Source organism: Peromyscus maniculatus, chromosome 4 (assembly GCF_049852395.1).
Source record: "Peromyscus maniculatus bairdii isolate BWxNUB_F1_BW_parent chromosome 4, HU_Pman_BW_mat_3.1, whole genome shotgun sequence".
Lineage (NCBI taxonomy): Eukaryota > Metazoa > Chordata > Mammalia > Rodentia > Cricetidae > Peromyscus > Peromyscus maniculatus.
The window spans coordinates 96,513,534-96,540,642 of record NC_134855.1 but is presented as its reverse complement, the minus strand read 5'-3'; the positions used below and the strand labels follow the sequence as shown (position 1 = coordinate 96,540,642).

Below are 27,109 nucleotides of genomic sequence, written 5' to 3'. Positions count from 1 at the left end.
TTCTTTTCTAAATCAATACAATTTCTCAAATGTATTTATTTTTCTTAAAGAAGTACTTCTAATCTCTGTCAAAAGGGAAGTCAGGAAAGGTCCCCCTCCCTTGTAAACACTGAAATACAGATCTGGGAAACCAGGATCGACACACACAAAAAGTGCATTTTACAAAATATCAACTAAAATATATTTTACATGGATTATACTTCCATTGAAATTCTACCAGCTGCATTTTCATGTTCGAAAAAATATTTCCACATCTAAGAGATTTTATCCAAAAGCATTTAACATTTGGGCAGCAGCCCCTGCCTGCTAGGAGAGTCTTATCTCCTTCCCTGTGGGTGAGGCTGGGTTCCTTGGCAGCACCCTAGAACAAGCAGGCTCTGAAGGGGTCCACTGCCACTCTGCCAACCTCTTACTTATGCCTCGCTCTTCCAGACTGATGCCTGCCTCCAAAGAGCATATTCAATACAAAGTCCTCCCTGTGGGTTTGGGACAGGGCTTCCAAAGCAGAAATTAACCTCTGAAGCCTTCAGGCCCTCACCCAGCCTAGTCACCCATCAGGAGCAATTTATCTTCTAAGAATTAGGACCTGGACCTGGAGGTGCCAGGGCTTTGCCTTCAGGGGTCACTCCCACCTCCCACTGTAGCCTGTGCCAGACTGTACCCACCCCAGTACCATCTCCTCAGACTGCTGAACCTGTGTCTCCCCTCTAGGGGAGGCCCCAGTGCCATCTTCCACAGCATATGCCCCCGGAGCACACCTTTGTAGAAGTATGGTTGCCAGGTTCCCAGTGCTGGGCCCAAACCCAACCACAGTGCACCCACCCCAAGCCCCATGCTCCTCTTTGGTACAAACAAGGTACAAATAACCAGGCTTCTAGTCCCTCAGAGAGCCCAGGCCTGGACAACAGGGGACCTCTGGTAGGGAGCACGAGGTGGGAACAAATCTCTGGGCAACAGGAAGAACTGAGAATGCAGGTCCTAGCTCCTAGGTGAGTGGCTGCAGCTCTGGTCTGTGGACTGATACAGTGTTGATTCTCACTGGGATGTAAATTAGTGCAATCTACAAAAGACTAAGGTAAGGGGCGGCAGGGCAAGGGGGGGCCACAGCACTCCTTTGGTTTGATTTCAGGTGGGTGTGGCTTGAAGAGTCACGTGTGAAGTTCTGCAGGAAGTTTCCCAGAACCTCCAAGTATAAGGCAAGAGGAAAAAATCATCAACGAATCAGGTAGCAATTTTCCTTGTCCCCTGCCCCCCCACCCTCTCTCCCAGCACTCATCAGCTCTTCCAGACACGACAAACTCCATGTTGACCAGTATTCTGGGAAGCCAGACCTGCTGGGTGGCCCTTAGTGGAAAGCTGACAGGAGGCGGACACCCATGGGTGGGCCGGGTCAACTTGTGCCAGCACCAGTGGCTACTGCAGGGGTAAAGCCAGGGGAAAGCCTCGAGTCCAGGAAGAGGAAGTCAAAGCTTGGCTCTCCTGACGGGAACGGGCCAGAGCTGTGCTGGAATCTGCAGAGCCTGGTCCCAGGCTGACGGAGAAGCAGCGGGTCACAGTGGGTGAGGTAAAGCTGGCTCCTGCTACCCTTGGAAGGCCTGGGGAGGCTAGAAAAGGGCCTGGTGGGCCTGTTTCTGGAAGGACCTTACCCCTTCGACATGCCCCTGCCTTTCCTTGGCCCATGACCCTCAGGTTTGGCCCAACTTCAGGGAAGACTGAATCTTCGGGAGTCTCCGCCCTGGGGTGCACAGATGGGCACTCCGGGCCAAACTGAGGGCTCAGACGCCTTTCTCATATCCTGGTCTCCCTTTCTCCCAAGTGGCCCTGAATCTAGAGGACCCCTGCCCTCCCTCCCCGCCCCAAGAGAACCACAGGCCAGCAACCTATGGCCCCTTAACCAAGTGCTGTGCTTCAAGCAGTGCCCGACCCCAGGCCCCTCTCCCGAAGGCAGCCCCAGTGTGAGCTGAGAGACTACTGGGGGTTCTTGAGGATGCGGCCATGGCGGAAGTCATAGACATGACGGCAAAGGAACACCAGCTCGGGATCCGTGTCCTCGGGCACTGTGCGGTGGGGTGGGGTGGAGTAGTCTGAAGATGGGGGCACCAGTGCCGTCTTCCGGCTGGGAAGGCCCTCGCCCCGGCGCTTGGCCATGGCACAGAACCTGCGGCGACACACCATCACTGTCGTCAGCAGTCACTTCTCTAGGAGAGCCAGTCCCTCCCCGCCCTGCCCACTGCGCGGGAGCCCAGAGGTGACACTGCCCCTGCTCTCACCCCCAAGGCTGTGTGCACCCTGACAGCTTCCAGGTGACTTCAGCTCTCCCCCCCCCCCACGCCTTCCGGGGCTTCCTCCCAAACACCTCCCTCTTCCTAGACTTCCCTCAGAACCCTAGTGGGCCACGACACGATCACGAGAGCTGGGTTAACCGGTACTCCCCAATGACTCTACCTCAGGAGGGGACAGTTCTATCTGATAACCGAAAAATAAAATCCCAGCCACGTGTGGTGGCGCACGCCTTTAATCCCGACACTTGGGAGGCAGAGGCAGGCGGATCTCTGTGAGTTCAAGGCCAGCCTGGGCTACAGAGTGAGTTCCAGGCAGCCAGAACTACATAGAGACCGTCTCACACAAAACCAAAAGAAAGGTGTTAGAGCAGGTGGGTCTGAATCGTCCTAACGCTGCTGCCCTTTAAAAGAGCTCCTCACGGTGCGGTGGCCCCAACAGTAAAATGACTTTCATTGCTTCTTCCTAACTGTGACTTCGCTAGTTATGAATCACAGTGCAGATATCTGTTTTCTGAGGGCCTAGGCGACCTCTGTGAAAGGGCTGCTTGACCCCAGGAGTTTCTCAAGAAACTCTTGTGTTAGAGGGAAGGTTTTAGGGAAGAACATTTTGAACCAGTAACACTGGGCCCAGAGTATAAAGTGATTTCCTTAGGAACTCCATGCAGTTCCCCCAAATTACCCTCACTGAGCCCAAGGGGAGAGGCCAGCCACGGGCACAGGGTACTACCCACCTGCAGTACTCGGCGAAGGTTAGCACATAGCACTTCTCTTCAATGCAGGCCACACTGTTCTGGTCCTGATGTCTCGATGCAAAAACTTCATTCTGCAAAGGCTCAAGGGGAGACAGGAGCAAGTTGGTTATGGGAGCTAGAAAGAGACACCTCACTCCAAGAACAAGGGGGCTAGAGACACCTCACTCCAAGAACAAGGGGGCTAGAGACACCTCACTCCAAGAACAAGGGGGCTAGAAAGAGACACCTCACTCCAAGAACAAAACAGGCATGACTCCTCTGCAGGGAATGCTGACCTGAGCCAATACCAGCAAGCAACAGAGTCAGTTTTATCTAAGTCTTGACCCCTGGCTGCCCACACCAGCCCTAAGAGGAAAAGAAATTGGTCCCTTTCTCCCCCATGTGATAAAAAGTCCCACTAAAGGGGGTGGCACATGCCTTTAGCCCTAGCAGATGCATCTCTGTAAGTTCAAGGCCAGCCGGGTCTACCCATAGCAAATTCCAGGTTAGCTAGAGCTATATGATGAGATGCTGTCTTGACCGAGAGAGAGAGAGAGAGAGAGAGAGAGAGAGAGAGAGAGAGAGAGAGAGAGAGAGAGAGAGAGAGAGAGACCCTTCCAAAGAAAGGAAATGAAAGGTAAGCTCAGACCCCTCTCAGCCTATAGGCACGCAGGTAATAAAAGGGGTTAGGTGCACAGGGCCACCTCATCCTGTTGTTAGGACGTAACTGCTCACTCTCATCTTCAGGGTGCTGGGGCTCAAGGGTCATTACTCCCATTTGGAACACAAGTTGGGACAGTGTTTGGGAGAGGCTAAACCCCCGAGGACGTGGAGGGGGCCTTGGTTATTTCCTAGCTGTCCTTTCCATATGCCATGTCTTAATCCCGCAGCCTCATGTGTGTGCCACCCTGCTGTGTGTGTGCCACCCTGCTGCACCCCTTGCCAGGCAGCTCACCTCGTGCATGCTGGGGCTGCGGCCCCCCTGCAAGTGCTCAGGCCTGTAGTACCACAGGAGGCTCATCATCAGTTCTCCTGGAGGGGACAACGGAAGAGGTCACGGCTGAGCTGGCAACCCTGCTTACCTAAGACAGGCTGGCCACCTGCCCAGAGGTTTGTCCAACCCCAGCTCCTGGCCCAATCCTGCAGGCCCTGGCCACCTGTGTCCCCCGACCAAGGCCAAGCACTCGGCAGCCTGGAATGCTGTCCGATGTGGGGAGATGGACAGGAAGGCACTGACGGGTAAGGCGTGGGGCGAGTGCCTGGGTTCTGGTGGCTCCTAAAGTGCCTGGATTCGACTTAAGTCACAAGTTGCTAGAGTCTCTGCAGCAGACAGACCCCAGCTGAAGGGTAGGCAGACTCTGCCAAGAATGGTGGTCTTGTGTCAGGCCAAATTCTAGGCAGGGGCCAACTGAAGGCAGCTGTCCCTTGGGTTCCCAGTCTGAGGGACAGGTACCTGACTCGGGGTTCTCCCAGAGGGCGGAGATCTTGGCCACATAAGGTGTAGACGTCTTTCTTGGGCCTGACTTGAGGAGGACAGTGTCTCGGACTCGGATTGTCTCTCCATGTCGCTCAACTGCCTGGTAGCTCTTTCGGATGGCAGGTTCCGGCTCATCCTGGGCAATGAACCAATGGCACAAATAAGTTTGGAGAGCCACATTCCAGCGTGAGGATGGAGGAAGCAGAGAATAATATCCCCTCGACTTCAGGGCAGTCAGCCCCCTAAGCAGAGCTGCAGGGTGGGTCCTCCTCTCCAAGTCTGGCTTCTGAAGACAGGATTGGGGTTGGGGAACTGCTAGGCTTGGAAAACAGTAATGTGAATGTGGCTGGCTCTCTAATCATTTGGGTACTAATGGAGTGGTCTGAGTTTGAACCCTTAAATCACCACTTTAGGTGGCAGAGCCTTGGGAAAGTTATCTGAGCCTCAAGTTTCCTTCTCTATCAAAGGGACCGTAGGGTACCTACTGCATACGGCAGTGGTAAGGGCTAAAGAGGATGAAGCGTGCAGAGCGCTCATCTTAGTTCTAACCTCCAATTTCACAAGTGCGCACACATTTGAGTTGACTGTTTGCTCTCTCCTGGTGTTGTTCCATCACTTCACTTTTTGGTCCACCCCAACTCCCCCATTCAGTGTGGGACGGAAGGCGGATCGAGCAGGGATGAGAGGCTGAAGACTCGGGTCACCAAGAGTAAGTGAGAGACAGAAGTCACCAGGGCGTGTGTGGAGACCAGGGGAGAGGACCGGTCCCTGGAGCGATGGCTCCTTGGTGCCCCTCAGAGTAGCCGACCCATCTCATTACGTGTCCTGATCTTACTGCCGCCCCCCTCCCGGCCCTTCCCATCAGCCAAGTGCTAACTAACACTCACCAGGACATACACTGCCTTCTCACAGGCAGCGCCCACGGGCACCCAGCCATTAGTACGGCGGCGACGGCGGCGGCGAGGACGTGGGCGCTGGGCACGCGGCTGCTTGGGGTGGCTGGGTCTGCGGGCAGCCTTGCTCCTCACAGTGTACCGACAGCTGGAGCCTGTGCGCAGGCCAGACTTGGAGCCGCTGGGAGGCTTGGCACTCTGAGGGCATGCCCGGGCTACCGTCTGGGGCTCCGAGGTGGGTGTCTGAAGATGGGGGATGGGCTCTGCTGCAGGTGGCACACTGGGCACGGGGCATCCCAGGAGGGGGTGAGCAGGTGAGGCTGGATGGCCAGCTTCTGGGAGAGGAAATTCCAGCTGGCCGAGGGACCTGCAGCCTTCTAGAAAAAGGAGAGTGGATCAAGGTAGGTAGACACCCTGCAACCCTCTAGCCATCTGCTTCCAGGTCCCAAGCCTGGCTTAGTGCCAAGGTGCAACTCAAAGGCCAGTGAGGCGGGGTGGGACAGGACAAGGCCTTTCTTCACCTTGGGAACTGGCCAGCAGACATTTGTGTGTCCCATTCTAACTGGAAGAAGTGACAGCAAAAATATCTTCGTTAGCTCTGACTCAAGCTTCTCCAGGGTTTCCAGAGTCCTCAGGGGCAGGGGTTCTGGAGTCAGACAGCCTGGGCTATGAGCCCCACACCTACCACTTACCAGCCATGTGACCTCAGGCAAGTCACTCTGGCCCCTCTGTGCAGTGTTAAGTAATGCTTACGAGCATGACACAGAATTTCCCGACTGTTTTCCTTATTTACAAATTAACTCATTTCACCCTTCCAACATCCCCGAGGAAGGTACTATGACTGCGGCTTTACAATGGAGGAAACAGACACAGCAGTTACTGGCTTAGCCAATGGTCAGGAGGAAAGGGAGCTGCGGAGAACATTCAATCCAGGTAGTTTGGCGGAGTCTGCCTAATTACATGCCTGTGACTGTGTGTCAAGGCCTGGGAATGGTGCTTGGCACACAGTGCTTATGGGTGGTCTCGCTCATAAGGTAAAGGGTAAGGGTCTAAGAGGAAAAGCCAGGAAGTAGCCTGCTCTTGTTTCTCAGGACTCCAATCCATGCTAGAAGCTGACATAACCAGTCTGGCCAGAGCCAAGTGGTCTATAAAGCTGTTTTATAGACCCCGACATGAAGGGGCGTGGGGGGGAGGGAAGAGCCCATGGAAGGCCCAGCCCTCACCTCTCTTGCACAGGGCAGACCTGCTGGTCAGGATGGCTTTAGTCACCTCCTTTCTACCCAGAAGCTGGAGGGAGCCGGCTGGGGAGAAGGTGCGGGAGACCTTTCCAGTCCGGGGCTGCTTTTCCTGCTGAGCACGGACCATTCCTGGGTCTCACAGATGACAGACTGAGGGTACCGAACCCCCTGCAAGCATGCCGAGCACCGCTGGCCTCTTCTTGAGTGTGCCCACCCGTCCACCCTGTCTACACCCAACTCTCCACACAATGCCGTATCTGCTCTCCTTGTCTTTTTCAAAGCCTGCAGAACCAGGGCATAGCTGTCCCACCAAACCTGGGCTGCTTCCTCAGCCCAGAACCGCCAACCTTCCTATGAACGCTAAACTCACCAGCATGGAGACAGACGGTCTGAACCCCTGGACATGAAGAATGTTAGCTTTCCAAGGATGAGGGAGAGCCCAGTTTGTCCCCGCCCCGCCCCCCACGATTGGCGACTGAACCTAGGACCTCGAGTATGCTACGTAAACCAACACTCAACATCACTGAGCTCCTGCCCTTTCTCTTGTGTCTGTTTGAGAAGGGTCTCTTCCTTGTAATCCTGCCTGGTCTGGAACTCCTCATCCCCCTGACTCAACCTTCTGTGTAGATGAGCTTACAGACTTGTACCACAGGGCCCACCTAAGGCCCTAATTTCTGTATCTCAGAGTCTAAGAAAGGGAATCCCAATGTGGGAGGAGAGACCTTGTCCCGTTACACAGCCATGTTAACTTCCAAGCTGAGAAATCTCACTGTCAGCTTGGGGAAAGCAGGGCCTAAGAGCTAACCGAGGGGCCCTTTCCTGGGATCTCACCAGGCCTAGAACATGGCATCAATGAGTAGACCTCCCTTCTTCTCAAAGTTCCCTGCCTCCTAGGTAGCAGCTAGACTTAGCAGAAACCCCTGTCCAGAGCTACATCCCAGCCTCCTGGGATGCCAAGCCTTAAGAACTCCCCGGACACCATGTGTCCCCTACAAGGCTTACCTGCTGTAAAAGGCATTTTGTAGGGGCAGCCGCCACAGGTAGTGCCAATGTGGGTGAGAGACAAGGGTAGCACTCCACAAATGCTGTAGCCGTTCACCGCAGTGTCCTCACTGGAGCAGTAGCGAGATGAGCTCCATGGCGGGTGCTGGAAAGGGATGCCGGAGGGCACTGAGCTCGGAGACATGAGCAGCCCCTCGCTGGGGGCTGACACGGCAGACAGCTTGCCTTCCGGGAGCATGGGGCAGGGGGAGTAGCCCCCACACTGCAGCCCGTCCTGGCCACAGTACAGGTAGAAGCTGCCGAGTGCAGTGAGCTCGGGTCCTCCACACAGTCCACTGTAGTCGGCCGGATTGCCGGGCAGCGGCAGCGGAGACAGCTGAGGTGCTGGGAAAGAGGGCTGATGCAGCTCCTGCTTGGGGGCAGGCGACTCTTCACCTGGACGGCCAGGCTCTGGCTTCAGGGACGCCTGCCCACCCATCAGCAGAGGCAGGTGGGGGCGCAAGGGGTCCTCCAGAGCCTTGCCTGGGGCCTGGTGAGAGGGCTGGATGGGTGGCCCACGAGGAGTAGCAGATGGACAAGGCTCATCAGGCTGTTCTTGCCAGCTGGGGGGCCCCGTGGTCTCCCCAGAGCCGGCCCCCTGCCGAGCCTTAGGACAGTTCTTGCCGTTGACCTTGGCCCACTTTGGCCGAAGGGTCTTGGGTGCCAGGGGCTCAGTGGAGCGCCCATCTGCTTCTGCCTGGGCTCGAGAAGGTCGAAGAGGCAGCTCCCGCTCCTGGCTGAGTTTCAAGAAGGCAGCTGCGTTTAAGCTAGCCAGTCTCTTGGGAGCTGGGTCTCCATCTCGACGGGCAGCTTCATCTGGGGCTGGCTCTGGGGACAGGTCCCGACTCCCTTCTCCAAGATCTCCCAGCCGAGGTCGCTTCTTAGAGAAAGACCAGGCCCCCGTGGCCCGGTCCCGGCTCCGGTGAGAGTCCCCCCCTCGGCTTCGGCGGGTACCTGCCAGGCTGCTCGTGTCCTCTCGCTCCAGTAGCAGATTATTGAGGGCCTCTGCATTAAGAGAGGCGAGGCGCCGCTTGCGGGGCTGCACAAGACCAGTGTCCTCACTGGATGGGGCCGGACTAGGGGGCTTGGGCAGGTCAGGGGGCAGCTCATCAGCCTCATCTGCGCTTCGTGGACCAGCCACATTTTCCAGGCGAGTCAGCAGCACTTTGCAGGCTTTGGGCTTTTCTGGAACCAGTGAACGTTTACGCAATGGGTAGTTCTTGCGGCGCCCTGTGAGGTGCCCAGGGCTCTCAGGCATGCCTGGCTCCACATCTTCACCCCCCTGCTCCATATTGCTGTCTTCCATCTGCAGGGGCTCCCCTCGGCCAGTGGGGCCGGAACTAAGCATAGGAAGGGACTTCCTCCGAGTGTGTGTCATGGAATCCCTCCAACCTGTGCAAAGAAGGCAGGCAATGAGAAGACGTGGTCCCTGCCTCCTTATTCCTCCAGTGCAGCCCACCCACCCTCACCTGTAATTACTCTGGCTCACTCCTGCTCTGTCTCCCTTGGAATTTCCTAGGACCTGTCTTCCAGATGCAGTCAGACTACCAGTAGTTGTGCAAGAACTGGCTCCCCCCTCCTTCTAGCACCTAGTCCCCATGAAATAAGCCCCAGAAAGCCTGGTAAGGGACACAGGACAGTCTCCAGTGCCAAGGCACAGGAGGAGCCGATAGCAACGGTCAGACCTCCTCTTCTGCTCCTGCTAGATGCACACGAAGAGGAGGTCTGAAAACACAGGCAGAATGGGGCTTAGGTGATAGGAGCCTTTTAAGAAACAGGACCAGCCGGGCGGTGGTGGTCCACGCTTTTAATCCTAGCACTTGGGAGGCAGAGCCAGGCGGATCTCTGTAAGTTCGAGGCCAGCCTGGGCTACAGAGTAAGTTCCAGGGCAGGCACCACAACTACACCGAGAAACCCTGTCCTGAAAACAAACAAACAAACAAACAAACAACCCCACAAAACCCCCAACAACCAAAAAAAACCGGACTAAAGTACTACCAACTCCTCCCTCAACTCTGGGCTTCCAAGACTAGCCATAGGAGGATAAAGAGATGGGCGAGAGAGGTGCTGAGAGAAGAACCTGCCTGCTGGGCAGGGGAGGAGGTTGCCTCCACCCAGCAAGAGAGCCATAACTCCTCTTTCTGGAACCCTAAGAAAGGTGAGGCCTGAGCCTGCCCTAGGAGGCAGCCCCCACATAATTTGGTCAGATTCTGGGGAAAGGCAGCTCAGAGTGCCAGGGTTGGTAAAGGACATTAGGCTAGGATCAAAGCTGGCACAGGAGAAAAACCCCTCAGTTTTCCCTGATAGGAAAGATGCCAGCTATGGGCAGGAAGGGGGTGGGGGAGGTCTCAGGAAGCCTGAGGATGCCCATGATCAGGCACGATCCCTACCTTTGCCTTTGCAGATGTCCCTACTATGATACACTCAGGGGCAGCCTGATCCCGACTCTAAGTAATAAAGGCCAGAGCTGGCTGCGCTGTGCACCGCACACTTGTACCATGAAGGCTATCCAGAACCGCAGGGGTGAGGGAGGGCGGCCAGACTCCAGAGCCGTTCACTTCCTATCTACTCTCCACAGCGCCAGGCTGCCAAGCGAGGTGCCAGACAGTCCACACTTCTCCTCACCAGGCACCTCCGGGACCCCTCCCCACCCAGCAGGCCAGGCTTTTCAGCTTAGTTTCCACACTATTGTTATTCATGCCGGGAGAGGTCCCTGGTGGGCGGGGACTTAACCCCGAAGATCCCAAGCCTGAGGCTTTCCAAGCTTTGCCTGGCTCTTCCCCGGTAGTTTTGTGGTCTTCGGCCATTAGCGGGGATCGCTGGGTGTCTTCTCTCCACAGACAAGCTACACCAGCCTAGACAGGGTGTGGAGAAGACTCAGCTGATGGGGCAGTGTACATAACCCTCATGGAGAAAGGACTGGGAAACTGCAAAGGGAAGACGCAATGGGCCATGTGTGGGGACCTGCCACTGTCCAGAAATCAGGCCCCAGGCATGAGAGTCACAGGAGGCAAATCCATTCATTCCTAAACGGCAGAGCTCCTAACAATCCCAGGCATCCGTGAGGCCTCAAGTCTCTTTTCTGCTTTCAATCAGTGACCGCCGTCCTGGCTGCTTGGCGGCGTACTCGCCAGCATGTCCCTTTCACATTCAAAAGCATCCCAGGTGCAGACAACCCACAGACCCTTCTCTAACCAGGAGGTACCCTGTGCCGGCGGCGGAGTAACCAAGAACAAGCAGCACCACAACTGGATCTGCACCTCTGGGCAAAGCCCAGTCCTGCTTCCCCACTCCCAAGGAGCTTGGAGATGCAGGATGAGTGAATCGACAATGCAGCCGAACACGGGCTGAAGCCCCTCAACAGGCCCCGAGTCGCCAGAGCATCTGGGCCTGGGAATGGCTGGGGGCCAAGGGTGAGGTCACCTGGGCCTGTGGCCTTTGACTGTAGAGACGGTTTCACCTTAACCTCCCGTCCAGTACTCCAGTCTCTCGGGGAGCCGCTGCTGCCCCCGAGGGCGGGACATCCGGTAAACCTCTACACACAGGGTGCAATCCTGTTTCCAAGCCAAGCACCGGAGCCTCCTGCTTGCCGCCTCTGCATCGGCCAAACCTCCTGTCACTGGCTAAGGACTACGAGAGCCATCAAAGCACATTGCAAAATAACCCCCGCTTTCATGTGGTGCCTCAGGTGGCGGCGGTCTTGAGGAGAGGCTGGGGTCTCTGCTGCCAGCTCCTGCTGTACTTGGACATGAGGAGAGCTGGTGTGAGTCATGCTTTGAAGCACCTGTGAGAACCTCATCAGCAGCTTTTCCCTGGGGTGGGGCTGGGTGGAGGGGCTTGCAGCCTGCCAGGGCCCCTCCGAACTGCAGGAGGTGGCCCAGCAGCGCCAGTGGGGGGGTGGGATCCCAGGTGCACAGTAGCCCCGGCCCCCCTTTCCAGGAGGACGGATGTTGCTGTGACCCTCTATCTACATTAGTTCAGCCAGGACCTTTCCACTACCGTCAAGTGATGAGGGGAGAGCACTGCTCTTCTGCTCTCTGGAAGCCCTGTCCCTGCACAAACAATCCTGGCCCCTAGAGAGAAGGTTCCTGGGAAGGACACCCCAGGGCAATTACCTTTTACCTAGCTGGTATCAAGCAAGCTCTCACTGGGAAAAACCAGTCTGACTGTCACCAGCCCTGAAGAGCTGCCCTGAAGGACAGTGGCTGGTCAGAGGGCTTCTAGGTCAAAGACCCCACAAGCTGATTCCGAACCCCCCGTAGGTCTATGCCAAAGTTGGCAAGCAAGCCATCTCCACTCTAGGTACATCAAAGGCTCAAAACTGAGGGGGATCTGAGGTGTCAGGGTGCGAGAGGCCAGGATTCAAGTGTGACTCAGATCTGCCTCGGGCTAGCAGAAGCCACCCCCGGAAGCAGCAAAGGCAAGGTGTCCGGTCACCACATACCACCCTGATCAACAGAGGCAGTGCATATGCTGGGTGCTACGTGTCCAGCTGAAGGCTTCAGCAAGGGAGGTCAGAGGCCTGGGCCACAGGTCAGAGTACGCATCACTCCCATAAACTCAATCCAGCCCTGGGGAGAGAGATCCTTAGAACAGTCTTCTGCTCCTCTTTGCACACAGTGCCTCCCTCCGTCAGTGTCCTCGCTCTCAGGACTGGGGCTGTTCTAGCCCTGAGGGGAGTCACCTTTGTCAGGAACACTGGCTCTCTGGACTCTTATCGAAGCAAAGCAACAGGCAGGCAGAGGCAGAGCAGCCTATGGTAAAGCCAGGCAAAGGTACGGCCAGGTCTTCCCAGCTCTTTAGTGGGAAGCAGACAGAACCGAGCGTCGAAGGGCGGCGGGCAGGCCTGGCTCTGGGCTGGGCTGCAGCTCAGTTCAGGGTCCTGGGCTCCGCTTCCAGCTGAGCAAAACCAAAGCTGGCTGTGACCCAGACGACAACTTACTCAAACCTCTCTGAACTTGAGGTTCCTCGTCTGAAACTGACATACCAAAATAAACCTTACCTCCCAGCAAACAAGGACGGCAAGACACAGTGGGGAAGCCTGGTGGAGAGCAGAAGCCTTCCTCCCCCTCCCGGCCACCAAAGAGGTACCTAACATCAGTTCCCTACAGCGGGAGCCCAGGACAGCCTGGGCGAGGATCCAAGCATCCAGCCTGCACTTGAACTCTGCTCAGTTACTATTCTGCCAAGGACACCCAAATGTCTATCCCTTCCCCTTGTGGAGCCAGTATGGTGTGAATGGGGGGAGATGGGAACACATTCAGGACGGGGCCAGGATAGCACGTGTTCTGCCCACCCCAGGATCTGACCGAGGATCCATGGCAGGTACCCACAAAAGCTCTGGGAACCACCCGCTAAGAGAACGGTGGCTCTGGCCACCAGCCCCGCCAGTCTGGCATCGCTTGCTGCAGGTACTCAAGTCACCTTGCACCTGCGCTTAATTGCAGAAACACCCGGGCAGGAAAGACGGCAGCACAGTGCACAACCAGAGGGACCTGGTCCCAACCATCCGAGGAGTCACCGCTGCCATCCAGAGGTGCCAATACTGTCTAGAGCCTGTAAGACCAACCTGCTCCTCACGGGTCACACTGAGGCCTTTAGGACACCGGACACCCATAGTGAGTAGCTGGAAAGCCGTGCCCATCCCACGTAGGCAGGGTCTGGGTATGTCAGGTCAGCTCAGCCCGAAGGCTAAGTCTACTTTTTTTTTTTTTTTTTAAATCAGCCCTGACCACCTCAGCATGAGTGCCAAAGCCAGGCCTCTTCCAGTAACCGTAAAGGCACATGGATCCACTGGGAGGGAGGAGTTCTAACTCAGGCTACAGACTCCCATGTCTGTCAGAGATCCGAGTGTAGGGTAGTCACAACAGAAACACTAACTCTTCTCAGGTGATCAGAAACGGCCAGTCCTCAGTGGAGCTAACGTCCTTCCTCCAGGTAGGGAGCAAACCCAGCATCTCTCCCATCTACAGGTCCCTAAGCAAGGGCAGTCTGTGGGCAGGGAGCACTGTGCTGTAGTGGTTCATTAGTGGTATCCGTGTTCTGCTCCACAAAACAGACAGAGTGGAAGGTAATCACATGCAATACCAACTAGTCTGTAGGGGTTCCTCTAACACTTTTTGGGTATGTGTACGCGTGCATACACCAGTAGTGCGTGTGGTGGTCGGAGGACAGCCTGTGGGGGAGTTGGTTTCTCTCCCTCTACTAGGAGGCTTCTGAAGATGGCACTCAAGATGATGTCGGGCTTGGCAGCAAATGCCTTCACCCCTGGAGCCACATTGTTGGTCCTAGAGGATCTGTATAAAGGCCAATTTACTCTCCCCCAGCTCTTCCTGGTGCACGCAGGGCACCCACTGCTCATCCCCAGGCACACGGCACTGCCTGAGATCTCTGTCCCTACCGCCAGCCCACACAACAGAGCGGAGATTCCATCAGGACTGGAAAAGAGCCTGAACTCCAAGCCTTGCTTGGTTTACTTTTCAAAGCAAGACTATTTGTTTTAAGGATTAAGTAAGAACATGTATAGAGCACCTAGCAGAGTGCCCAGTATACACCAGGCAATTAATACAAGCCCATTTTTTATTTCTAAAAATTACTGTATGTGAATCAATGTTCTGACTGTAAGTATATGCCCCGTTTGTGTGTCTGGTGCCCCCCCCCCAATTCAGAACAGAACATCAGAGCCTCTGAGACTGGAGTTAGAAACAGCTGTGAGCCACCACGTGGGCCCTGGGAATCGAACCCGAGTCCTTTAAAAGAGCAATGAGTGCTCTTAACTGCTGAGGCCCTCTCCGGCCTGAGCCCATCCTTTATGAGGCTAAGGTATGAAAATCAAAATACAAGAGGCAGAAACAGGGGTGTGGGCTAGTGGAGCTGGGCCAGAGCGGCGTGAGGAGGCTGTGATGGGGAGCTGTGATGGGGAGCCCGGGGCCTGGTGGAAGGAAGGGCTGTGTTTGCAGAGCGCACCTCTACTGCACACCAGGCGGACTGTAGGAACAAAAGCCCGGCGGGGAGGTCAGCACTAGAAACCCCTCAGTACCAAGAGGCAGGAAGGTCAAGACAGGTCTTAAGATGGCAGCCAGAGGGAACTCCCTAGATTCAGCCTGATGACTTCCACAAATCACTCCAAGGTGGGGCAGGATTTCCAAGCCAGGCTCCCTCAGACCCTACTACCCATATGCCACACTGCCCAGGCCAGGCTACCGGAAGCAAACTTGTGCCCGGGGCAGGACCCATTACTTATCAGCAGTAGTTAACAGTTTTGAAGACAGGAACGGGGACAGAGCAGCCTATATCTCAGCAGTTGGTTTTTATCAACCCAGGAAAAAACCTGGTGCTAATGATGCACTATTCTTCCTAAGAGTCCGCAGCAGCTCACTAGCCTCTCCGGCGAGGCTGCCAGGAGCAGCACAGATTGTGTTGGAGGGCCACCAGGACAGTGTTCGGGAGGGGGCTCAGAGGGAGAGCACTTTCTTGCCTAACGTTTGCAAATTCCCAGCATTAGTAAAAAATGGGTGGGAGAAAATTTCAAGCCAGGCTCGGCCACCTAGGAGTTTCAGGTCAGCCTGGGTAACACGGGGAGACCCCAACAGCTGGTCAGCTACCTCCCCATCCTGAACAGAAGTAGACCACTGGGTCAGGAGGGGAACTCCGCCCCAGACCTGCCCAACAAAGAACCTCCTGATTGAGGCAGCCATGAAAACAAGTCCCAAGGCCAAGCCTTCCAAACATGCCACTGAGGGAGGGAGTCACAGGCAGACGCCAATGCTACTTCAGCAGGTTGCAAGCCTGGGGAGGTCAGGTGGGCTGGCTTTCCCACTACTAAATTCCAGCTACCGGCTCACCTGGCTGCCAGCTCACTGGCCTGACTCACAAGGGTTGAAAATCCCTTGTCAAAATGCTTGGATCTAAGTAGTTTAGATTTCTGGGTTTATTCCCCCCCACCCCAGTCCATTTTGGAAAATGTACATGTACTTTACTAACTGCACATCTGAAAGCCAAAAATAAAAAGCAGACTATGCTCCCAAATAAACAGCTTTAGAAGCAATCCAAGGACTCCAAATGTCTGGATTAGGGAGCCCTCTGGCCTTCAACTTTCCCCTCATTCCCAGGAGTCCACTGTGCCTGTTCAACTTAATCCACATTCATTCATTAATTTGCATTTACTCAACTCTTTCACGATCAACCCCCGTTTTCTCTCCCAAGTTGCCCTAGCTACCTCAAGTAAAGAGTCTACTTGTCCCCCCGTCCATCCATAATAAGTTAGCATACACGCATTTATGACAAAGAATGCTAGAGACAGGACAGGCTGGGGATGCACAGCTGTAATCCCAGCGAGCTGGAGGTAGGATCACAAATTCAAGGTCATCCTCGGCTACACAGTAAATTTGAGGTCTGCCTGGGTTCCATGAGACCCTGTCTCAAAACATTCAGCAGCCAATCTAGAAAAGACAGGGAGGTGGAATCAGCAGCAAAGAACCAGGGTAAAGATCAGTCCCCAAGGTCTCTAAGAGGGCAGGGGCAGGGAACTTGATTCACCAGGGGCTCCTACTATACCAGGAATGCTACTCTGTATTCTGGGTACCCGGCACCAACTAGCACATGACGATCACTGCATCTATCTTCACAACAGTCCAGGGAAGCAGCTGTTACCACCCCATGTTCAGGAGACTGAAACAGGCACAGAGTTCATGGAAGGAAGGAAGGAAGGAAGGAAGGAAGGAAGGAAGGAAGGAAGGAAGGAAGGAAGGAAGGAAGGAAGGAAGGAAGGAAGGAAGGAAGGAAGGAAGGAAGGAAGGAAGGAGTGTGCGTGCATGTACACGGGGAGCTCTGCAGGTGAAGGCACACACTGCCAAGCTCGATGACCCAAGCTCAGTTCTCCAGATTTCACGTGGTGGTGGGAAAGACCCGACTCCCACAAGGTGTCCTCTGGCCTACACATGTGCACGCACACACCGCTCCCCCCCACCTCCTAAGAAAACCCTGCCTAGTGCTGCTAAAAGCAGAGGCAGAGACCGGGCATCCAGGTGTCCCAGAGCCCTTTCTTATACATGTTAGCACACTGCCACTTTCTAGGGCCTCACAGGACGGCTGCTGGGTCACAGCCCAACACGACAATGGTTTTTCTTGGATTCTCAGCTTAAAGAACTGCTCCCACAGACAGGTATGTTCACACACCTGTAATCCTAGCACTCAAGGTGAGGTAGAGGATAGACAGCTCTGGGCAACTGGGCTATATAGGAAGTATAGGATCTGTCTCAAAAATCATCATCATCATCATCATCATCATCATCATCATCATCATCTATAGAAAAGTTGGCTCAAAGTTCTGAGTAAACTTTTGTTTTTTAAAGCAGGGTTTCTCTGTTTAACAATCTTGGCTGTCCTGGAACTCGATTTGTAGACCAGGCTGGTCTTGAACTTACAGAGATCTGCCTGCTGGGATTACAGACATGCACCACCACTGCCTGACCAGAATAAACTCTTACATACCTTTTTTTAAACAAAACCATTTTATTACTTAGAAAGTGGTGAGTGCTCCAGAGAGAGACGGTATTTTACAGTAGATCCAGAGAAAGAACTTTTCCCAAACCTCTACTCTAGTCTACAGCCTGAGGGAACAACCCCCCCCCCCCTCGTCCCTGGCTTAGACTGCAACCGAGATGGAAAGTGGCCTATCACAGTGGAGACAGCCACCTAAATTTACAGAGAAAGTCACAGCAACTGCTCCTGCTCTCCTCTCTCCAGAGCGATAATCCTAGGACTTGCAGTTTTCTTTAAAGATCGTTTCCTCTCTGTATAATCTCTTCTCCGTTCAGTGGGAACTGTGTGAGCCCCATAGGTACAAGGCAAGGGACACCAACTCAGGGCTGGGAAGCCACCACGGACCCTGCTGCTGCAGTGGGGAGGTGGCTCTAACTCTTCTGGAGAACCTGTTAGGATCCCCTGGCATCAAGCGGCACCCTGGTAATGACTATTCTAAGAACACACTTCTAGACCACCTGGCCGCACAGAAACCTGATAAACAAATGGTGTTATCCCCAAACATGCTGGACAAGTCCATTCCTCTCTTGAAGAAGGGTCCATTCCTCTCTTCTGCAGCAGGAAACTGCAGAGTTGTATTGGTGGAGGTAGAAACTAGATACATACCTCACTCCAGGTCAGAGAAATCAACATATCTGTCCTTCCCAAGTCCCACAGCAAAGGAGCAGAGGCCAGAGAAAATAATCAGACTCATTAAGTCCTTAGCTAGTACTGATGCCATTAACTATGAAAGGCCACCTGTCTTTTCATTCAAGTAACTTGGTTATGGTTCCTTGGAAGTTACCAGTTCATAAAGCCAGACTGAGAGACAAACCCTGGTTCCTTCCTAGCAGACCAAGCCTGTGGAGGATCCCACGGACAACGACCCCACTGAGTCAGATGAATAACCACCCTTGCAGGGATCTCCCACTGTGCAGAGAAATGTAATGAATGATCACTACTCCAGGACACCAAGTCTGAGAACTGACTCCACTCTGTGGGTCCTGTTCTCTCAACCCAGCAGCCTCTGATCCCCAGCTTTTACACCAAGATGCCTGGGACAGGACACCCACCCCCTCACTGGGACCCCAGGACTCGGCAGCCCTGAGCAGGAATGTGCGGCACCCACTGCTTCCTCCACCTTTTAGCCACCTTACAGCTCATTAGTAACAAAACCAGGAGGGGCTGGAGAAACATAAAGGAGCTGAGATTCAAGCCAGTCCATTTTATTCCAGCTAGATGCCTCCCATAAAACCAGGGAGGATCTCATCATCCAAGACCTCCTGGGCCTGACCTAGGAAGATCTAAGCAGCCTGAGGGGTCAGAAGCTGCAGAACCTCAGATCACTAGGTGTCAGGAGCCTCTGCTGTGAATTTTCACAAGCTCTGAACCACACATGATATTTTTCCATCTTTTTAGGACGAACGGACAGTGTGTTGGCCCATCAAGACAAGGCCAGGCCCACAGAGCCAAAGCACACTCTCCTCACACTCCCCCTGCCCCTCCAAAGTCGAAGGCACAAAGGAAATAAGCCTTGCCAGATTGTGCTAGCAAGTTCCCATAAATACTAGGGCTGGGGTGGTGCTGCTTATGTAAAATGCTTCCCCATTGAGAGATGCTGCTTTATTTACATTCTTCACGACCCATTCACAAAAAGGAGGCCCTTTAATGTTGGGACTGTTCATATAATGCTCCATAAACTCTCCAGCTTTGGCTGGCAGCTTGAGTTCAACACAGACTACTTTTGAGCTCTGGGGACTTTTTTCCCCCCCTTAAGACTTTTTTTCCTCCTTAATGACTCACCTTGAGACAGGGCACTGAGGCCAGATGTTGCCTGAGCAAGGTCAAGAGGAACAACAGTAGATAAAATGAAAACATTCTAAGTCCTCTTAGATGGAGAGGTGGGGAGAAATGAAAATAATTAGCAAATTTTCATTGAACTCCAATTTCAAGGAGATATGCCAGGTTGCTTTCTTTCAGGTCTACTGAAATTTCCTTCTGAGGTGTCAAATGCTACCCAGTTCATACCTCTAAACACTGGAGAGCACACAGAGGGCACTTCCTCTATCCCTAAAGGAGAAGGGCTCTTTCTAGATTGTAATTTGCATCATGGATGAATAAATTTAAAAGGTTGTGTTCCTCTCCGGATGATTCTAGCCCTGCCGGGTCCATCTAACAGAGGCAGAATCTGCTCAAGGTACTCAGGCAATGCCCCTGAACAGGGACAAGACTATGTTCCAGGATGCACACTTGCAGAGAGAGCAAGCTGATGAGGAGCACACCCAGGAGAGGCGTTCTGAGGTGGCTTTTCCGTTACAGTAAAGGAAGAGAAGTAGTAGGATTTTTTTTCTTAATTGACGGGGGAGAGGTCTGCATTACCATGGCAACTGTGCGGGGTGGCCTTCACGATTGGAAGGGAAATGCTGGTCCATTAATCATCAAACTGGGGCACAAAGAGAGGTTTGGGGGAAAGAGGATGGATGCAAGATACATGTTTCTTCATCACCAAGTTTCAACCAGTCATCAGTCTTCTCCCATGGTCCAGGTTTGATCGCCAATACAAACCAACCTCTAAGAGCTGGAATGATAGCATTCCTTCCTCAAAGGTCCAAGATGGGACAGACCTAGCTCCCAAAGTCAGTAAAAACACTTCCTCTAAAAGGAACCCTACAAAGCCCATCCACGGGACTGGTCCAGGTTTATTTTTCTTCTCTGTTCTCCGAATAGTGTTTTCTCCCTCATTTACACCCAGATGAGAAGAGGTAAAACATATGGATTCATTTAGCACGGACAACAAGTAAATTGCAAACGAGCGGCATATAGCTGGGAAGAGAGAGAGAGAATGGTGGGGCCAGGAGGAAAACAGGACCACAGCCCCTTTCCAATTCATGTCTACAAGACTGACCCTTCTCCAGCAGACCTGGGACGAGGAACAGCAGCTAAAATGGCCATGCCAGAGCCTCACAAACACGCCCCTATTTATATACCTTTGACAGAAAAGGTCAGAGACCTCCAAGGACTGAATCCATACAGAGCATTTCTGGACAAGCCAAAGGTTCCTCTCTATCCTCACTGAATTCCAACTACATTTATTTATTCAACAGCAGCGCACACAACACTGGAAGATTATAGACTGCATACACACACACACACACACACACACACACACACAATTCATTACCTCATCCTTAGGAAACTTCCAACTTGCAAAACATCTGAGAAGATCCCATGTTAGAAAACCCATGTTCACCAGCTCACTGGCCTGAGCACCAAGACAATGGACAGAGTATGAGAAGGGACGGGGTGGGAGCAAGGAGCAAAGGGCAGAGACAAATGTTCACCGGTGACTGGTAAGTAGCCTCAGGGACACTGTCTAGGGTCAGGAGGCAGGAACAAGAGAGCAGCCACAATTTAGTGAGTAAGAAACCGACTTGTGCAAGGGGTCCTTTGGGGAGAAAGATCTGGAAGCTGTGTACAGACTGGCTCAGAAGAGCCAGAGGCATCAGGAGGAAAAGGACATGGGAACTTGGCAACAGAAGGGAGACACTGCAAAGAATGACCCAGAACTAGCATGGTGGTGCCCGCGGGTAATTCCAGCACTCAGGAGGCAGACAGGAGGATTGCTGCGAGTTCCAGGCCAGCCTTGGCTATAGAGATGTAGGAGGGAAGAGGAGACAGAAGGACGGAGAGACAGAAAGGAACAGACAGCAAAAACATACCTCACTGGTGGCTCAGCTCCCCAGAGCCAGCCTTCCTAAACACAGATCTGATAGGCAGGGCGTCTCATGCCAGGCAAAACCCCTACCACAGAGGGCAATGTTATTTTGACAACTCCTTTTAACCTTCCAGCAGCCAAGCCAGGTCACCCTTTCTGACTGCCACCAAAAGAAGTCACGTACAGTTGCAACCCCAGCAAAAGCAGATTCTCCAGCCTTCTCTGGATTTTAGACATACAATTAAATTCTCTCAAACAAACTTCAGTCTCTTGTGTGAAGTAATACCTGCTTTCCCCACAACAAGCCTCAACTCCACCCAAGCTGGGGTCCAGACTCTGCTGGGGAGAGCGATGGGGTGCTATGAATGAACTCCATACTCTACTGCGCCCACCCCTCTGGCAGACAGGCAGCTTTCTCAAGGTGGGCTAACAGCCAACCACAGACCAATGGAGCTCCTGACCCGTCCCAGTGGTGTGCCACTCCAACCCAGATTCTTCTCAGCGAAAGGCCACGTTCTCAGCTGTCATCAGTCCCAGTCTCCTCTCTTCCTGTTCCATACATGACCACATGGGGAGGGGGCACAGGAGCTGAGTAGGCTGGTTTTTGTTGTTTTTTTAGAAAAAGGTAAGCAGCATACAGCCTAGAGCTGGCCACTGCTGGGCTTAGCAACACTCACAGCTTAAGTCAGGGATTCCCAAGTGTCCTTGGACAGGGCTGTCCCTGAGAAATGTGGTCCCTCAGAAGCTCTTTTCTGCTTTTTGGTAGAAGATATGGAGGAGTAGAAGGTGGGAAGAAACGTGTCAGGTGGCACAAAAGAAGAGAACTGGAAACCTTATTTTATCTCATCATCAAATTCCTCCCTGGATTTATGGACTCAGCTCATCGTGTCCTTACGTGGGTACCTTCTGGGCTCAGGAAAACTGCTACAGCAGTAGTGAAGGCATCACCAAGCCCAGTGGCGGTGTGTGTAGGGGGGTGGGGTCCCTCAGTCCCAATCCAAGTAGTCAGTCGTCGGTGCTCTTACGACTACCGACAATGGGCCACTAGGAGACATCCCAGGTGGAGTTAAACCTCTGCCGGCAGGCAGACTTGATGAAAGCCTCTCACGGCTGGCAGGCTCTGCTCGCCTCCATGAGTCCACCAGCCGGTTCGCCACCGGCCAGGGCACTCGGTGCGCACACCCCCCACCCCTGCCCCTCCGCCTTGGCTAAGTCGACCCCACTCTTCCCGGAGCCGCGAGGCGATCTGCGGCTAGAGCCCAGAGCCAGTGCCGCAGCTCCTCCCGGTGGACGCCCCGGCCCCCGCAGTCCCCAGGGCAGAGTCCGGCCCCGTCGCCCGCCCCTTGGGGTGGGTGCCCCGGACTCGCTCCCCTCCCCGATACCATTACCTGCGCCCGCTTGGGCGCCGCCTTTGTCCGGCCCTTCACCGCCGAGCGGGCCCCTCGGGCCCGACCTGACCCGGCCCCCGGCCCCGGAGGAGAGGCGCCGGGGCTGGCAGGGTACAACCAGGCCGGGCCTGGAGCACCAGGTCCTGCTGTCACTTGGAGGCGGTCTGACAACTTCGATTGCCCCCGCCCCACCTCGGACTCGGCCGCCGCCCCGCACGGTCCCCACAGGGCCTCCCGCGGCCCACACTCGCTGTTCGAACCGGTCCCCTTCCGTCTTCGGCGCCTCCCTTCCTCCAGCCCGACCCGATCGGGTCCACACTACCCCTCGCCCCGGCGCGGCCCCCATCCTCACCCCCCTCCCTCCGGCAATAGCCGGTCAGCTCCCAACCCGGGAGGGCGCCCCCCACCCCGAGAGGGCGATCCCGCGGCGACGCCCCCGGCCGCGGCCCCTTGCCTCGGGGACCGCGATGGGGGAGGGGGCGCGGCGGGGGCCTTGCCGCCCGCGCACTCGGAGGCGAGCCGGCTCCGCCGCGGCGAGGAAGCACCCCGCGTCCTCCCGCCCTCCGGAGCCCGGGACGCCCGCGCCACCGCCGCCCGGCCAAGCTGCCACCCTGCGGCCGCCACCCACCCCGCCCCCGGCCTATGAGGCGGGCGCCCCCCGGGGGCTGTCACCTCGAGGCGCGCCGCGCTCCCCGATGGCGGGACCGCGGCGCCGGACCCGGGGGAGGGAGGCGGCGCGCGCGGGCGGGCGGGCGGGCGGGCAGGCGGCCGCACCTGCTTCTTGTCGTCCGTCCGTCCCTTCTCGGGGCTGGCGGGGGCGGCGGCGCGGCGCGCTCGGCGGGGCGCGCTGACGGGCGGCCGGTCCTCTCCCTTTTGCTAGTCCGCCTACCTAGCTCGCTCGCCCGCCCGCCCCTTCCCCCTCCTGGATCCCGGCCCCTCGCTCACCGGGACGAGCGACGCGGACGGCGCGGCTTTGGGCGCCCGCAGGCCCCGGCCGGGCTGGAATCTGGCGGCTGGAACCCCCCGGGGGCGCTCAATTCCCGGGCTCCACGCTGCTGCGTCAGCGCCTCCTCCTGGGGGCCGGGGCCGGGCGGGCGGAGCGGGGGCCGCGGTCGGGCGGGGCCGTCGGGGGGGGGGCGGGCGCGCCTGGCCGGGGCGGGCGGACGGCAAGGGCCGGACGGGCGGGGCAGGCGGCCGGACGGGCAGGCAGCGGGGGCCGGGCTCCGGGATCCGCTACGCCGCTCGCGGTTCCCCCACAAACTCCCCGAGAGCGGAGCCTCCGCCGCCCTCCTTCCTGCTTCCTCGTACTCAGCCAATCAGCGGCGCACCCCTCGGCAAGCTCCTCCAATCAGCCGCCCCGTCCTGCGCTGGCCCCGCCAGCCAATCCGGCCCTCGGCTCCCCCTCCCGGTATCCGACCAATCAGAATCACGGGTCGGTCGTCCCGACGCAGGGGGCAGCACGAGGCGGCCGGGGGAGGCGGTGCGGGGAGTGGTGGGGCTTGGGGGGAGGGGTACGGTGCCAAGGGTGGCGGCGGGGGATGATTTTCTTTGCCGGCTTCTTGGGTTTGCTCCGCGTCTTCGGAGCCCGAGTCCGTATCCCATGGTGACCTGACCCTGAAGCCCCAGCCCCTCAGCTGCAGACCCCCACCCTGAGAAATCTTAGCTCGCCCCCGCCCTGACCGTCACCCTTCTACATCCCTCTCCCCTAGTAACCTCTCTAGCACCCGCTCCAGTCAACTGCGGGCCGAGGGACACCCCACCCTCCTCAGGCTGCTGCCCCCGGGGCAAAGCTTCGGGAAGACCAGCAGAAAAATCAAGCAAGAACAACACCCCCTTTCCTGCTGAAAGGGCCCCAGACTCGCGCGAAAGGGCCCCGACTGCTGAGAAGCCCCTCCCGCCCTTGCCTCATCTTTCCGACTTCCCTGCTTGCCACGTCTCCTTTCCTCCCTAGCAAGGTCGGTCCTGGCTCGGTAACCCCTCACCCGCATCTCTTTTCCCTCTTTCTGCCCTTCACCTACCGCCCCCCACCCCGGCTCCCCATTCGCCCTCTTTCAGAAGCCGAGTGTGGAACCCTCATCCATTTCCAGCTGACAGCAGAGCCTGGTCTGTGAGTCCTTGACACCCACACACCCTCTTCCACCACCGCGGGGAACCTAGAGCTAGCTCTTCGGGGGAGGGGGGAAAGGGGCGGGCAGCCCAACAGGCGCGGCTGGACACCCTCCCTCGCGTCCCCAAGCCAGCGTGGAACCGAGGCAGACACTTACCTAGCTTCCCCATAGTCACCTTCTGCTGTGGCTCCGGCTCTCACACCCACAGACGTGCTTTTCCAAGCCTGAGCACGCTCTCGGGGTCAGCTGGGTGGGTGGGCACAGCAGGCTGAGGTCATACGAAGGGGTGGGAGGTCCCTGTGAGGTGCGGGAAGGAACTGGGTCCTGGACACCTTGTCGCGCCAGAGCCAGCCCCGGACTTCACTTCAAGGAGCTGTAACGTGCACACAGTAGGTTCTTGAGAAATGCCGAGTCCACCCCCTGAACAAAGCCTCATTCCCAATTCAGGCGGGGGAGGGGCGCTTTGGGAGGTAAAGGAGCAGGAGCAGAAAGGGTAGTGTCACCCGAGCCTGGGAGCAGCCGGGGAGGGGCTGGGCCCTGGAACGCCTAGGGCAGAGAAGCGCCCAGAGTGCTGAGGAAGCCTGGTTAATAAGCAGGAAAAGCCGAGCCTTGCAGAGTGGCTTTAGGGGCTTCTCCTGCACCATCTACGATGCCCCACCTTTCCCAGACCATGCTACTGGAGCACTGACCCGGGCAGCTTTGAAGGTAACTAGGGCTGCCAGCCCCTGTGGCTGGGCAGTAGCCTCCCTCGCAAAAAAGAAAAAAGAAAAGAAAAAGACAGTTCCTTTGCCCCCAGAACTGCTCCCGGGCCCCCAGACTGCCCAGCTGGTCAACAGGACATGGTTTACCAAAGGCCGTGCTAAACCTTGGTGCACAAACTTCTCAAAGGGCCAAACTCTCTTAGGACCACTACCCTTCCTTCTGCTTCCCATCCTTAGAGAAGGCAAAATCCCAAACCTTGGAAAGTAGGACACTGAAGGACTTCTCCCTTCTCTGAGCCTCCCAAGGCAAAGATTCCCAGCAGTCCTTCCCAACACACACAGGCCAGCTCTACTGCCGGTCTCACAGAATTAGCCCCTGTCCTCAGCCAAGTCCATTATCATGTCTCACGGTAGACCTCAGTCCTCATCAGATCGGGAGTAGAGGGCACCTATGGCCACCGAAGCTTCCGAAGGTTGCAGCAGGAGAGGCAATAAGGCAGCCTCCAACACAGCTGCTTTATCTCTGATCATGGGGGGATTGGGACTGCGAATCAGGAAAGGAATGTAACTGGTCACAGGGAAGGAGCCTCAAGTAGCAGGCCACTTTCAGCCTGGGGACTGACAGAGCATGGCTGGAGTGGACGTCTCCCTGGCACCTTCAGGCAAAACCCTTGTGATCCTGGTCCGAGAGGGAAGAGTTGACATATTTGGGACCCAGGCAGGAGGGAAGAGAGAATCCTGACTTGGGAGGAGGCAAAGCCCCCAGGAGCTACTTAGACTGCCCAGCCTGCTCCACAGCCAAAGGAACTGTCCTCAGCTTTCCCTGTGGTGGCTGGCTCCTTTGCCCGAGGAGGCTCAGGCTCAGTGGGCTTATGACTGAGGGTGTGGGGAGACTGGAGCACAGGCTTGCTAAGGGCACTTGATGTTCCTCCTTTAGCAGCCCATGCATTCCCTGGGTCCCCTTCTCTCTTGCTTTTTAAAGCTGGTCAACCAGCCAGCTAAGAGGAGGCCGGGCTTATTATACGGGTTGCTTGTACCCCAGAGGGTAGTTTCTGGCCTCCTGTCGTCTTGGACTCCGTTTGCAGGAGCCTCTACATCTGGACTGTCTTCCTTCCCAATCCAGAGCCTTTCTCTCCACTTCAGGAAAAGGCCCCAGCTCCCATAGTTCCTCCAGCCTTTCTTGAGAGCATGCGGCTCCTCCACCAGAACAGCTGTGCCAGTGCCTGGGGGCCGTCACCTTTCCCCTCTCTGGCCAAAGAAGAAGGTTTGTCACTAGGTCTGGAAAGAGGAATGGATCCATCAGGTCTCCAGAAACTACCACCCCCTCCCACCCCGCCCCCGCCCCCCAAGCAGAGGCTTGCTCTCTACCTAGTCACCCCCAGACCCTTCAGTAAAGGTTAGCTGCCTCGGAGCAGCACAGCCTCGGGAGATGGATGCCTGGAGGAGAACATCCAGGGCCACAGAGAGCATGCTGCACACCCCTCCCCCACCAAGTACAACCAGACAGACAGCAGGGACAGACTGGCTGCTCTGTCATCCCCAGTTCAGCGGCGAGGCACCTCCCCCCAGCTGCCGCTGCAGTCCCAGCAGACCGCCTGCCCCGAGATCCAGCCACCTGGCACGGGCAGGGCACCCAAGCCCACAGCGCAGTTTCTGTGAAGGTGGCACTGACCGCTTTCACCTGCCTCGATGTCATGTCCAGGTCTCTCCTTTCCCGGTGTGGGCAGGCAGCTCTCCCCTGCCTCCCCTCGGAGCCTCCAAATTCCAGGTCCCAGAACACTGAGCAACCTGTCCCCTAATCTCCACTGGACAAGATGAAGGACTGCCTCTCTCGTGGAGGGACACCTTGGCATGGATTAAATTCGATGCCAGCACTTGCCCCATTCCCCCGTCAAGTGAAGCCCCCAGAGGTGGGGAAATAAAGCTGGTCTTTCATAGTCTTTTTGCTGGGACCCCCGCTCCCTCTTAAAGGGATCAGAACACCCCTCCTTAAAGGGACCTCCGGAAATTATT

At 56.0% G+C, this 27,109-nt stretch overlaps 1 protein-coding gene and 1 long non-coding RNA gene across 12 annotated transcripts; one reads left to right on the top strand and one right to left on the bottom strand.

Annotated features, from left to right (window-relative positions):
* Bahd1 (bromo adjacent homology domain containing 1) lies at window positions 1-24,700 on the bottom strand. Of its 10 annotated transcripts, none has more exons than XM_076570354.1 (7): window positions 24,552-24,700; window positions 7,624-9,054; window positions 5,378-5,757; window positions 4,467-4,626; window positions 3,969-4,045; window positions 3,014-3,105; window positions 1-2,158 (listed from the first exon to the last, which is right to left on the bottom strand). In XM_076570354.1, exons 1-7 carry the CDS (start codon window positions 24,562-24,564, stop codon window positions 1,969-1,971), a joined length of 2,343 nt encoding a protein of 780 aa, XP_076426469.1. In that variant the 5' UTR covers window positions 24,565-24,700; the 3' UTR covers window positions 1-1,968. The 10 variants fall into 10 exon arrangements, with proteins under 10 accessions (XP_076426469.1, XP_006979280.2, XP_006979279.2 ...); XM_006979218.4 differs by having other exon boundaries at window positions 5,378-5,760; window positions 24,552-24,696; XM_006979217.4 differs by having other exon boundaries at window positions 3,014-3,114; window positions 5,378-5,760; window positions 24,552-24,683.
* LOC121828787 (uncharacterized) lies at window positions 23,816-27,036 on the top strand. 2 transcript variants are annotated; one of them, XR_006071372.2, is made up of 3 exons: window positions 23,816-24,242; window positions 24,343-26,360; window positions 26,799-27,036. It is a non-coding gene; the product is annotated as an uncharacterized LOC121828787 (long non-coding RNA). The 2 variants fall into 2 exon arrangements; XR_013050668.1 differs by having other exon boundaries at window positions 24,343-27,036.
* The last annotated feature ends 73 nt before the right edge of the window (window positions 27,037-27,109 follow it).